The 13,355-nt window shown below is 38.1% G+C and overlaps 1 protein-coding gene across 4 annotated transcripts in view; it reads left to right on the top strand.

Moving 5' to 3' along the window:
- Nucleotides 1-301: 301 nt before the first annotated feature.
- The window catches only part of SPATA7 (spermatogenesis associated 7), a 29,621-nt gene continuing 16,567 nt past the window's right edge, over nucleotides 302-13,355 (top strand). Inside the window, exons 1-4 of one of the 4 annotated variants that reach the window (XM_040641572.1) lie at nucleotides 302-474; nucleotides 6,502-6,576; nucleotides 8,452-8,547; nucleotides 11,489-11,536. In XM_040641572.1, the coding sequence (XP_040497506.1) occupies nucleotides 456-474; nucleotides 6,502-6,576; nucleotides 8,452-8,547; nucleotides 11,489-11,536 (238 nt within the window). In that variant the 5' untranslated portion in view covers nucleotides 302-455. The remainder of the gene's footprint in view (nucleotides 475-6,501; nucleotides 6,577-8,451; nucleotides 8,548-11,488; nucleotides 11,537-13,355) is intronic. The other 3 variants (XM_040641573.1, XM_040641574.1, XM_040641575.1) reach the window with 3 other exon arrangements.

The following is a 13,355-nucleotide window of genomic DNA, read 5'->3' as shown; positions in this document are numbered from 1 at the left end:
GCGTTTGATTTTTTTTCCGGGACCCAGGAGACGTGGATGCCAGACAAGGCCACATTGTCTCCTGCTCTTCCCGCAAGGGACAAGACCTGCCAGGTGCTGGTGACTTGGCTCCTGACAGGAGGCCGCTCTGTGGACGACTGGCAGGATCCCGGAGCCACAGACAGATGTTCGGGATATTTTCCCCGCCCAGGGCCCCCATCCTCAACTGCTCCCCGCGTCCCTCCGGGTACCCCCCCGGGGGCGGGGCTGCAGAAGAGCACGTCCCTGCGCCATGACGTCACAATCCCAGCGCCTTGGTCCCGGCACTTAGCAACGGGCCTGGCGACGGTCTCCAGCAGCTGCGGCCTCGCGCCGGCTCCCGCGCGCCAATCCTCTGCTGCGGGGCCTGGCCCGGCCCGGGGAAGGACCGAAGGGGTCCCAACGTGTCCCCACGGCGGCTGCAAGAGAAACTAAGCATGGATGGCAGCCGAAGAGGTAAAGGGAGCTCTCGCGGTGCCGGCCGCCTCGCGCCGGCCCTTGCTCCGGGCCTGAGCTCCGGGATGCGGGTCGCGGGTGCGCGGGTAGCCCTGTTCAGTCGCCACTGTTGACCCAGGTGTTACCCTGCGCACAACAGGGGCCCTCCTTGCTCAGAATTTGTGGCCCTGACTGCTAGAACCCTGGTCGCCTGAACTCGGGGGCATGCAGCCTTTTGTACCTCGGTGACTCCGAGGCAGAGGAACTAAATTTGGTCTTTGGAGTCAGACCTCCCAGAGCCCCAGATCAAGCCCCCCTGCTCTCCTCAAGGGCGACACCCAGTTTCCTCATCTCTGGAATGTGGCAGTAAAACATCCATGTCAGAGTTCTTGAAAATCAAATGCAGATAATATTTAACTCCTGGCATATTTTAAGTAATCAGTAAATACAAAGTCTTCTTTCTGTAACCACCTCCCTCCCCACAAAACAAGTACCTCAGGGATTCTCTAACTTTAATGTGAATAGGAATCCCCTGGGAATCATGTTAAAATGCAGATTATGATTCAGTAGGTCTGGTGGGCGCTGAGATTTTGCATTTCTAATAAGCTTCCAAATGATACATTGTTACTGGCTATAGTTTTAGTGGCAAAGGACTAATCCATAATCGCTGTGTGTGTACACCTGCCCTTTGCTGAATACTGTCTGGGTCAAGTGGACATCAGGGTGGAACTCTTAGGGCCATATAACTTTAAATCTCCATGAACTGGCTCAATCCAAATAATTTGCATTTTCATATTTTCTGAGCAAGTAGAGTTCTTGCCTCAAGCCAGATAAAGTCATCTCCAGATCCTCTCCCTCCCAATTATCACTTTTAAAAGTATCTTTAAACCAAGCTGCTAGGTGGTTCCTTGCAATAAGTCTTGCTTTGAATACGAGTGTGCCTTTATTATGTAATCATTGGTCAAAATAATTGCTGTTCTGAGTATAGGAGATTACTATCCATTGAGAGCAAACTGTATATTCTGACACTCTATCAACCTAAATCCCAGAAAAAGCAAACCAGCATGCCTTTATGGTTTTTAGAAATTTTGCAACATAAGCTACACTTGCTGTGTACCAGAAATGATTCTCAAATTATCTCTTGATAGGTATTATCCTCATTTCACAGCAAATAAACTAAGAGATCGTAAATAACTTGCCAAGGTCACAGTAAGTGGCAGAACAGCCTTTATATTCCAGATGAGGAATGTGCAACCCTAAAGCCATTGTTTCTTACTATCCCATGGCAGAGGTGGGAGTATGGGAAAGGATGTATGTAAAATTTCAAGTACACTGGCATATGTCAGCGATAATGCAGAATCCATTCTGCAATAAAGCAAATATCTCAATAAAGTGAGTCAAATGAATATTTTGGTTTCCCAGTGTATATAAAAGTTGTGTTTGCCCTACACTGTAATCTATTAAGTATGCAATAACATTATGTCTAAGAAAAAATGTATGTGCCCTCATTTAAAAATACTTTATTGATAAAAAATGCTAACCATTATCTGAGCTTTCAGCAAGTAGTAATCTTTTTGCTGGTGGAGGGTCTTGCAGCAGTGTTGATGGCTGCTGACTGGTCTGGGTCACGGTTGCTGACCATTGGGGTGACTATGACAAGTTCTTAAAATGAAACAACGTTGGGGGTGCCTGTCATGCTCAGTCAGTGGAGCATGTGACTCTTGATCTCGGGGTGTGAGTTTGAGGCCCACGCTGGGTGTAGTGATTACTTTTAAAAATGAAATCAGAAAGAAAGAAAAGAAAGGGAAGAAAAAAAGGAAAAGGAGAGGGGAGAGGAAAGAGGAGAAGGGAGGAAAGAGGACAGGGGAGGAGAGGGAAGAGGGGAGGGGAGAAGAGAAGACAACATTGAAGTTTGCCGCATCGATTGACCATGAGTGGTTTCTCTGTAGCATGTGTAGCATGTGTTTGACAGCATTTACCCACAGGAGAGCTTCTTTCAAAACTGGAGTTAATTCTATCAGCTAAGTTTATGTAGTATTCTAAATCCTTTGTTGTTGTTTCAATGATCTTCACGGCATCTTTACCAGGAATAGATTCCATCTCAAGAAACCACTTTCGTTGCTTGTGTTTAAGAAGCAACTCCTGGAGCGCCTGGGTGGCTCAGTCGTTAAGCGTCTGCCTTCGGCTCAGGGCGTGATCCTGGTGTTACGGGATCGAGCCCCACATCAGGCTCCTCCGCTGGGAGCCTGCTTCTTCCTCTCCCACTCCCCCTGCTTGTGTTCCCTCTCTCGCTGGCTGTCTCTATCTCTCTGTCGAATGAATAAATAAAATCTTTAAAAAAAAAAAAAAAAAAGAAGCAACTCCTCATCCGTTCAAGTTTTATTGTGAGTTTGCAGCAATTCAGTCACATCTTCAGGTTCTACTTCTAATTCTAGTTCTCTTGTTATTTCTGGCACATCTGCAGGTACTTCCTCCACTGAAGTCTTGAACCCCTCAGTCATCCATGAGGGTTGGAATCAGTTTCTCCCAAATTCATATTAATGTTGGTATTGTGACTTCTTCCTACAAATCACAAATATTCTTAAAGGCATCTAGAATGGTGAATCCTTTCCAGAAGGTTTTCAGTATACTTTGCCGTGATCCATCAGTGGAATGACAGCTATAGCCTTATGAAATGTATTTCTTAAATAATGAGACTTGAAAGTTGAAATTACTCCTTGACCCATGGGCTACAGAATGGATATTGTGTTAGCAGACATGAAAACAGAACAGTAATCTCATTGTACATCTCCATCAGAGCTCTTGGGTGACCAGGTACATTGTCAATGAACAGTAATATTTTGAAAGTAATCTTTTTCTGAGCAGTAGGCCTCAACAGTAAGCCTAAAATACCCATTGAGCCCACCCAGAGACACAAAACAAAACAAAACAAACAAACAACACCATAACCTATTCATTAGACTGTGTTGTAAACAGATGTGCCGTCATGTGGGCATTATTTTTCCATTCATAGAGCACTGGCGCAGTAGATTTAGCATAATTCTTCAGGGCCCTAGGATTTTCAAAATGGTAAGTAGCATTGGCTCCAGCTTAAAGTCAGCAGCTACACATTAGCCCCTAACAAGAGTCACCCTGTTCTTGGAAGCATTAAACCCAGGCATTGACTTCTCCTCTGAGGCTATGAAAGTCCCAGATGGCATCTTCTTCCAGTATAAAGCTGTTTCATCTACACTGCAAATCTGGTTAGTGTAGCCACCTTTATTAATTATCTTAGCTAGATCTTCTGGTTAACTTGCTGCTTCACCTTATACTTTTATGTTATAGAGATGGCTTCTTTTCCTTAAGCCTCATGAACCAATCCCTGCTAGCTTCAGACTTTTCTTCTGCAGCTTTCTTACCTCTCTCAGCCTTCATAGAAATGAAGAGAATTGGGATATATAGATATATATGCTCTGGATTAGGCTTTGCGTTTTTTGTTTTTGTTTTTGTTTTTGTTTTTTTGTTTTTTAGGATTAGGCTTTGTTTTAAGGGAATGTTATAGCTGGTTTAATCTTTTATCCAGACCACTAAAACTTTCTACATGTCAACAATAAGGCTATTTCACTTTCTTACCACTTATGTGTTTCCTGGAATAGCACTTTTAATTTCCTTCAAGAACTTTTCCTTTGCATGTATAACTTGCCTAAGTGTTTGACACAAGGGTCCTAGATTTGACATGTCTTACCTGTCAGCATGCCTTCCTCACTAAGCTTAATCATTTCTAACTTGATTTAAAATGAGATGCATGCAACTGTTCCTTTCACTTGAACACTTAGAGGCCGTTGTAGGATTATTAATTGGCCTAATTTCATATATATTTTTTTAAAGATTTTATTTATTTATTTGACAGAGAGACAGCCAGCAGCAGGGGAGTGGGAGAGGAAGAAGCAGGCTCCCAGCGGAGGAGCTCGATGTGGGACTCGATCCCAGAACGCCGGGATCACACCCTGAGCCGAAGGCAGACGCTTAACGACTGCGCTACCCAGGCGCCCCTAATTGGCCTAATTTCAATATTGTCTCAGGGAATAGGGAGGTCCAAGAAAGGAAGAGAGGTGGAGAAATGGCTGGTCGGAAGAACAGTCAGAACATACAATATTTATCAAGTTACCCTGGATTCAGATCCAAAATCTGAGTCTATTACACATAATTGTTGTGTAGTCTTGAGCAAAGTACATGCCTTACCTCTTTGTGCTTCATATAAAATGGGGATAATGATAATACCTATCTCATAAAATTGTTGTAAGGATTAAATGAATTTATAGCTACCAAGTGCTTAGAACGGTACCTGCCTGGCACAGTTAGTATTCAATAAATTAGCTTTTGACTACAAGTGAAGAAACCCAGTTCAAACTGGTTTAGAGAATTTTTAGCTCCTGTAAAGAAACATCTAGTAACATCAAACCTGATTAGATCTAGGGACTCAAGTGAAATCACCAGGAATCTTTCTCTCTTCCCTTTCTCTTTGTAGGCTTCATTCTCAGACAGGTTCCCTGTATGGTACAAGATGGCCACCAGGAGTGCCAGACTTATTTCTGTCTTTACACTGGGCTCCAGCCCAGTAGAGAGAGTATCTCTTTCCTAATAGTTCCAGTAAAAGTCCCAGGATTGCATCTCATTGACTGGACTTGGATCACATAGTTATTCCTGATTCACTGAACATAACTGGTCAGATTTGGATTATATGCCCACCCCTGAACAGTAGAATAAGCTCTACTTGAATTACTTGGGCTAAAAGTGAGGGAAGAGTGGCTCCCCAAGTGCAAGTTGAGGTCCTATTTCCAGATAAAGGGTCAGTGGATTCTGAGCAGGCAAAATGTGAAACACTTTGTTTTCCTCCAGAGAAACAAGGTTTGCTGGAGAGGTTTTGTTGGTCATTTTGCTTTTGTGTGTTTAGGTCTCAGATCCCCTTCTTTCCTGGTAGAAACAAACTATGCTAATTTCATGACTATCATTACTAACTCAAATGGTATCACCTTGACCTCTCTTGTCCTAAATAATAAGTTAATTTTTTTCCTTCCTGCTCTCTGGACTGTGATAGAGAAGGATCTTCTCAGATAATCAGATCTCAAGTATTTTTTACTTTAGTCTGTTCTAGAAGGCTTTGTTCTCTGGTCCTGGATTTTAGTTACCTTTCTGTTTTTAATCATCCATATTTCATCCAGACTTTGTGTTCCTTCTAGACCTTTTTAGCTTTTAGCAGCCCACCTGATAGCAGACTGACCATTTTACCCTCTTAAAACGTGTCTTAAGGATACACTATTCATATTTTGCATGTTAAATTCCATTAAACTCTGTAACTCAGCCTTCTTATCTTGAAGGTTACCCCTCAAAACAATCCACTTTTGGGGGAGGGAAATTAATTTTGTAATGAGGTATATATCTAATTTCCTGATAATCCCTCTGGTCTGAAAGATGAGATACTGATTTTAGGAGAGATAGTAAAGATCCAAACAAGGGGATGAAGGAGATGAACCTTAAGACATCTTTTAATTTAAGTTCTGATTCTGACATTTTTATATATTTATTTTATACATAGTAACATTATATTATATAATTTCTAATTTACTAAACTATTTTGTGAGAGGATTACTTTCTTAAAATTATTTTTAAGAACAGACTTACTTATGATTAACTGAAATGGTTTATACATATGTATTAACTCAAAACCTCAGTTTCCTCTATCTCCAAATCATTAAAAAATCTGGTAGGTCAGTGTGTACAGAATAAAATTAATATATATCAAATAACATAATTGAGGTATTTTTCATTTTATCCAGTGAAATTGAAGTCTCAGGGCACAGCTTTTCTGAAAACAACTTATTTTCTTAAAAGAGAAAGCCTTTTATCTTTACAGCAGAATTTTTGTTGTATCATTGCTGATTGAATAAGATTTTAAATAATTCTGATAGTTAAAATCAAAGATATATTTATTATTTTAAAATATTCAATATTATTGTTTTTGTACAAGTTGTGTTTCATTTATCCTAATCTATATTTTTTTGTTAAAAGTCAGAGCAACCTCTGTCCTTCCCAGATACGGTCCACCATGCCTGTTTAAAGGACACTTGAGCACCAAAAGTAATGGTAAGTGAGGTATTTAAGTGGTAAAAGATTATGTGTTGAAAGGTTGAGTGTTTGTTTCCTTTGTAAATTATAGAACATGATGAAAAATTACTTCATTTAATCAGTATTGAACTTCATATTGTTAATTACAATTAAATATTATAGGAATTCTTGAGATGAGGGAATTTAGGAAGCCATCCTTTCAAACTAGTGTTGTGCCCAGGATGTGGCCCTGGCCACCTCCTGCTCCCTGCTGCAGTTCCAGCCCTGCTCTCCTCTATGCTGGCAGACCACCCTGGCTTCCCGCACACCTTCCTTGGTAAAATGGTGATTAGGAGGTTTTTAAAGACACTTGCACTGAAAAGGAAAAGCTGTGCAGAGAAAAAGAGCACTTGAAAAATGCATTTTGTATCAGGAGTAAACACCTATGATTTTACTTTTCCAACTGGATTTCTAAATTCTATGAAAAAGAAATCTGTATTTTCTATATTTTCACATCTTAAAGCCTTTAAATTTTTAATGTGAACTTAAAATATATTTTTATAATTATAGCTTCAAAATTTAAACTCTGGGTTTTTTAAGGCAAAATAATTGGACGTCTTTTTCTCCTTATTTACATGAAAAATCTTTGATACTGGTTCCTCTAAAAGTGAAAGAAGGATCACATTTTCAATTAACTTATTTCTTGTAATAAAGTATATGTACACATAGATCAGAGTCATAAATGTTGAAAAATTATTTTTAACTAAAAATTTAAAACTAGATGTATACATACATTAGAAAAGCTGAATGAACAGCAATAAGTAGTTTGCTAACTTTTTTTTAAGGATTTATTGCGGAGCTGGTATAGGTTTAGTAGATCTAAGTAGGAGGCTGGCTGGGTTCACATCTAAACTGCGTCCTTTATCAGCTGTGGGACCTTGAAGACCTTATTCACATCTCTCTGCCTAAGTTTCCATTTCTATTAAATGGTGATAATAATGACTAAATGAGTGTTTACATGTTAAGAACTTAGAACAATGCATGCATGGTACCTATTCAATAAACTTTAATAGTAGTAATAGTATCAAGCTTATAATTTTTGTATATCCTTGTATTATGCATAGAATTTCCTTAGAAGAATGAATAAAAATAGTAGCAGAGTATACTTCTGGGAGGGGAGGCTAGGGGTCATGGCAGGAAATTCACTTATTTTTCAGTCTTTATATGAAACTGTTTTAGCTGTTGATTTTTTTGAACTATATGTATGTATTCTCAAAATCGGTTTTTAATGTTTAAAAGTTATGCCTACATTTATTTACATTTTATACATTTATACTTACATAAATTTCTAAGATTTAAACAGTTTAGATGAGATTGAAAAGTTTAATGTCATGGAATTTCTATGTGACTGTATTTGTCTTAAGATAGTCTTATTAATTCAAGAAGAGTGCAGTAAACTGATGGTGGTTTCAGGTGTAAAATTAGAAGTTGCCTCTCAGAAAAGAATCTTTGCATAGTATTTTAGAGTTTCAAATTTGTTTGATTTATTCAGCTATTAACAGTGCTAACATTATTTTATAATCAGGCAAGTGGCTAAACATTTTTCGTTATGAGATTGAGGCCTGTCAATAAGAAACAGTTTTGTAAATATAAAGATATATTATATTCTAGAATCTGTTCCCAAACTCTCAGTCTTAGAAAGGTTTGAACCCAAATAGTCAATAGCTTGTCAGTTACCAGTGGAAGAAGATTAAGGCTAGGACATATTCAGCACCACAGATATGTCAGTATGTCCATGGTTAATTTTCAGAACATTTTATAAAAATGAGCTTAATAATCAGTATCTTGTTTATCTCGTGATGATTTTTATATTAATTCTAAATATATAATGATTAAATATGTTTTAATTTTTAGCTTTTTGCACTGACTCCTCCTCTCTCAGACTAAGTACTCTCCACCTGGTCAAGAATCACATGGCTGTTCACTATAATAAAATCCTTTCAGCCAAAGGTAAAAAATGTGCAAATGTGAACTTTCTATACCCAATTTAAACCCTCAGCTTCACTTCTAATTAAGATAAATCTGTAGCAAAAATGAATACATTATATATAAATGGATTCGTGTTGGTGTGGTGAGATATCAACTGTTAACTCTAACTTTCATATGTAGAAAATTTAGAATGCCATTTTTATCAACTATATTTTATATTTATTTGTATAATAACTACATTATTTCATTTTACCTGTGTTACATGTAATACATTTTTGTGTTTAGATATTGATCTTAATATAATAAAAGTTTATAATCTGCTTTTTTATTTTCAAATCTACTATAGAAATTGTACAAAACAGATGCCAGCTACTACTTTTTTCTTTTTTGTTGCTTTATTGAGATAATAACATATAGAATAAAATGTTCTTATTTTAAGTATACAGTTAAGTGTTTTGGAACATACATACATTTGTATAATCACCACAACAATCATTCTATAACAGGGATTGGCTAACTACAGCTCGTAGGCCAAAGCCTCCTGCCACCTATTTTTGTACAGCTCTTGAACTAAGAATGATCTTTATATTTATGTTTTTAAATGGTCAGGAAAAAAATCAAAAGAACAATATTTTGTAACATGTGAAAGTCACATGAAATTCAAATTTCATTGTCCATAAATAAACACAATCATGTTTATTCTTGGATATATTGTCTATGGTGGCTTTTGCACTAATGTGCAGAGTGGACTAGTTGTGACAGAGGCCATAATCACTCTGTAAAGCCTGAAGAATTCACCATCTGTCCCTTTGCAAAAAACATTCACTGACCCCTGATATAGAACATTCCCATCACCCTAAAAAGTCCCTAGTCCTTTGCAATCAGTCTCTTCCCCCAATCCCTAGCAACCACTGATCTGCTTTCTATCACTATAGTTTTGCCTTTTCTACAATTTCATTTAAATGGAATCATAGAGTGTGTATCATTTTGTGTCTGGCTCCTTTCAATTAGCTGATGCTCTGGAGACTAATCCATGTTGGTATGTACATCCGTAGTTCTTCCTTTTTATTGTTAAGTAGTTTTCCATTCAATGAATATACCACAATTTGCTTATGAATTCATCAGTTCGTGGATATTTGCTTTGTTTTGGCTCAATTTTGGCCATTAGGAATAAAGCTGCTGTAAACATTCGCATACAATCTTTGAACATGTGCTTCCTTTTCACTCCGATAAATGTATCCCTAGGAGTGGAATAGTGGGGTAAAATGGTAAGTACGTTTAACTTTATAAGAAACTGCCTGTTTTCCAGAGTGATGCCACTGTGTGTTTCTCTCACTTCCACATTCTCACCACACTTCCTTTGGCAGTCCTGCAGCCAGCCTAGCGCAGATACAGGTCACTCATCAGGGTTTTAGCTTGTATTTCCCTAATGCGTAATGATGTTGAGCAACTTTACTTGTGCTTATTTGCTATCTGTAAATCTTCTTTGGTGAAATATCTGTTCAGATCTTTTGCCCATTTTTTTAAATAAGTTGTTTCTTAATATTAAATTTTGAGAGTTCTTTGTATATTAAATACAGATCCTGTATCAGATACATTTTCTCCCAGTCCAAGACTTATCTTTTCTTTTTAAAATTTTTATTATGAAATAATTTTAGACTTACAGAAAAGTTGCAAAAATAATATGGTGTCACAGAAACCCTTCACCCAGCTTTCCCTAATGTTAAAATCTTTCATAACCACAGTACAGTTATTTAAACTAGCAACTGAATATGGATAGAATACTATTAACTACAGATCTTATTTGAATTTCACCAGGTTTTCACTAATGTCTTCTAAAAATTTTTTGTTTTCTCATTCGAAGAGCTAAGTTTTTACATTTTAGTTCGCATTTTATGAAATTTATATTTTAAATGCCTGAGAAATCTAAAGAAAAATTGTATTTTGTGACATGTGAAATCAAGTTCAGCTTTTCATTTGTTTTAATAGTTTATATTTTTCATATCCTGTTTAAGAAATCTTTTCCTAATCTTAGGTCACTAAGATTTTCTTATGTGTTTTCTTCTAAAAGTGTAAGTTTTAGCTCCTACATTTAAGTTTGTGATCCATTCTGAGTGAGTTTTATATATGATATATCGGTTTTTTGCCTCTGAATATCCAAATATTCCCAGTAACATTTGTTGAAGAGATTGTCTTTTCTGTGTTGAATTAATTGCCTTGGCAGGTTTTGAAAGACAGCTGACCCGTATTTGAGGGTAAATTTCTGGGCTTCACGGTTCTGTTCTAGATCTTATATGTCTATCTTTATTATAATACCATCCTGCCTTGGGCACCTGGGTGGCTCAGTAGGTTAAGCAGCTGCCTTTAGCTCTGGTCATGATCTCAGGGTCCTGGGATCAAGCCCCACATCGGGCTCCTTGCTCAGTGGCAAGCGTGCTTCTCTTTCTGCTTGCCTCTGCCCCTGATTGTGCTTGCTCTCCCCCTGCACCGTCTCAAATAAATAAATTAAATCTTTAAAAAAAATACCATACTGCCTTAATTACTGTAGCATTACAGTAAGTTTTGAAATCAAGTAGTGTAGGGCCTCTTATTTTGCCTTTTTGGGGGGAGCTTGTTTTGGGACTCCCAATTACAGGTATGCTAAGTGCATGACAGAGGTAGGTAAGGTCAGTCATGCTCTGTGCATTTATTTTCCAATCTTTATTTACTCTGTTTCATTTTGAATAGTTTATATTGCTATGTTTTCAAGTTCACTAATACTTCCTTCTGTAGTATCCAATGAGCTATTAATCCCAACCAGTATATTTTTTATCAAGGGTATTATATTTTTCATCTCTAGAAGTACCATAAAAAATCAAAACAAGGAACTGCAAATTCTGGAACTTTTTGTGCTTTCCACATCTGATATTTGTCATTTATAACTATTAGGAATATTATTAAACAGCTGATTTTTTTCTTTCAGCTGCAGTAGACTGCTCGGTTCCATTAAGCATGAGTGCCAGCATAAAATGTAAGTTATTTTTCACGTACTGACTTTTAAAAAGACTTATGGCTAGATGGGTGATGGAGATTAAGGAGGGCACTTGTTGTGAAGAGCACTGGGTGTTGTCTGTAAGTGATGAATCACTGAACTCTGCTCCTGAAAGCAATATTTCACTGTAGGTTAACTAACTTAAAATTTAAATAAAATATTTTTAAAAGCCTTGTGGTAAACTACACATAACATAAAATTTACCATCGTAACCATTTGTAAGTCTAACCATCTTCACCATTTCAGTGGTATTAGCTACGTTCATACTGTGGTACAACTGTCACTACTGCCCATTTCTAGAACGCTTCTTATCTTTCAAAACTGAAACTCGTACCCAGTAAATAATAACTACCTTACAACTATCATTCTGTTTTCTGTCTCTGACTACTCTGGTACTTCATGTAAGTGGCATCATCTGGTAGTTTTCCATTTGTAATTGGCTTATTTCACCTAGTATAATGTGCTTGAATTTCATCCAAGTTGTAACATGTCAGAATCTCCTTCATTTTTACAGCTTTTTGTTTATACAATCATAAGTCAGTAGACTTTGCAACTTAGAATTGAAACCAGGCTTTGCCACTAAATTGCTGCATAACTTTGGATAAATTATTTAACTTCTCTGGATTTCATTATTCCTACATATAAAAAAAATCTGAATCATTTCAATTAAGATGTTTTTACCCAATTGTCATTATCAGATAATCTTCTTTCAGTAGGATCACCTCTAAATGGGAAATTTTGCTAAATAGCAGGTACAATGGCATTGTGATTGGTGTGTTCAGGGAACAGCAAAGAAAGCTATCTAACTGATGTGGAGTGGGCCAGCTGAAGGGTGTCAGGAGAAGTTATTGAGGTGGGCAGAGAGAACAGACTTGGTGGGCTGTAGCCAATGCAAGTGCTTGGCCTTTCACTCTGCATGGAATTGAAAGCCATTGGAGGACCTTGAGTAGAAGAGTAGTAGAGCCAGTTTAACTTTTAAAAGCATCTGGCTACTGAGTTGAGGAGAGTCCGTAAGGGGCAATCATAGAAGCAGAATGACTAGTTAAGAGACAGGAATGCAGATAAGTAATGGTGATTTGGGACACCCAGCTGACTCAGTCAGAGCATGCGGCTCTTGATCTTAAGGTCATGAGTTCAAGCCCCACTTTAGGCATTTGTTACAGGATTTTTGTCCCTTTAGTGCCTACAGTTTTTGGTCCCGCCACTTTGAAGAATGAAGAGATAGACCAGACAGAGTGGCAGGCTGCAAAGCAAAGTTTATTGAGCAGTAGTAGTACAGAGCTCCCAAAGAGGGAGGGGACCCAAGAGGGTTGCCCTTTGAGCTTCTAAGTGTAGGGGTTTTTATAAACTCTTTCACAAAACTATCTTAAGCATCCTGAGTGTGGGCCCCTGTGGATTGGCTGCTAAGGTGTACCAATCAGGGCTTTGGTCATGCACTCGTCCACCGAGCAGGTTATAGTTCACGTGTTGGTGATCTTGTGGGCTGACATTTGGAGACTAAGTGATAGTGACCGATGTTTTATGGTTAATTGTTTTGTTTCAAGATGTTGTGCAAAAGCCATTTTTGCAAAAGCTGCTAGACAGGGTGCTCTTGTGGTCTTGTCTAAGCTGCAAAACAGGATGCTAGTGCAGTTCTGTCTTAGCTGTTCTGGCTTTTTGCTTTCTTGTTGGGGACCCTGGCTCTGATTACCTGTGTCCACCTAACTCCTAACACACAGAACTTACTTAAATTAAAAAAGAAAGGGAGGGAGGGAAGGAGGGAGGGAGGGAGGGAGGGAGGAAGGAAGGAAGGAAGGAA

This window comes from Ursus maritimus, unplaced genomic scaffold, assembly GCF_017311325.1.
Source record: "Ursus maritimus isolate PB19 unplaced genomic scaffold, ASM1731132v1 scaffold_25, whole genome shotgun sequence".
Lineage (NCBI taxonomy): Eukaryota > Metazoa > Chordata > Mammalia > Carnivora > Ursidae > Ursus > Ursus maritimus.
This window is presented reverse-complemented; position numbering and strand designations above follow the sequence as displayed.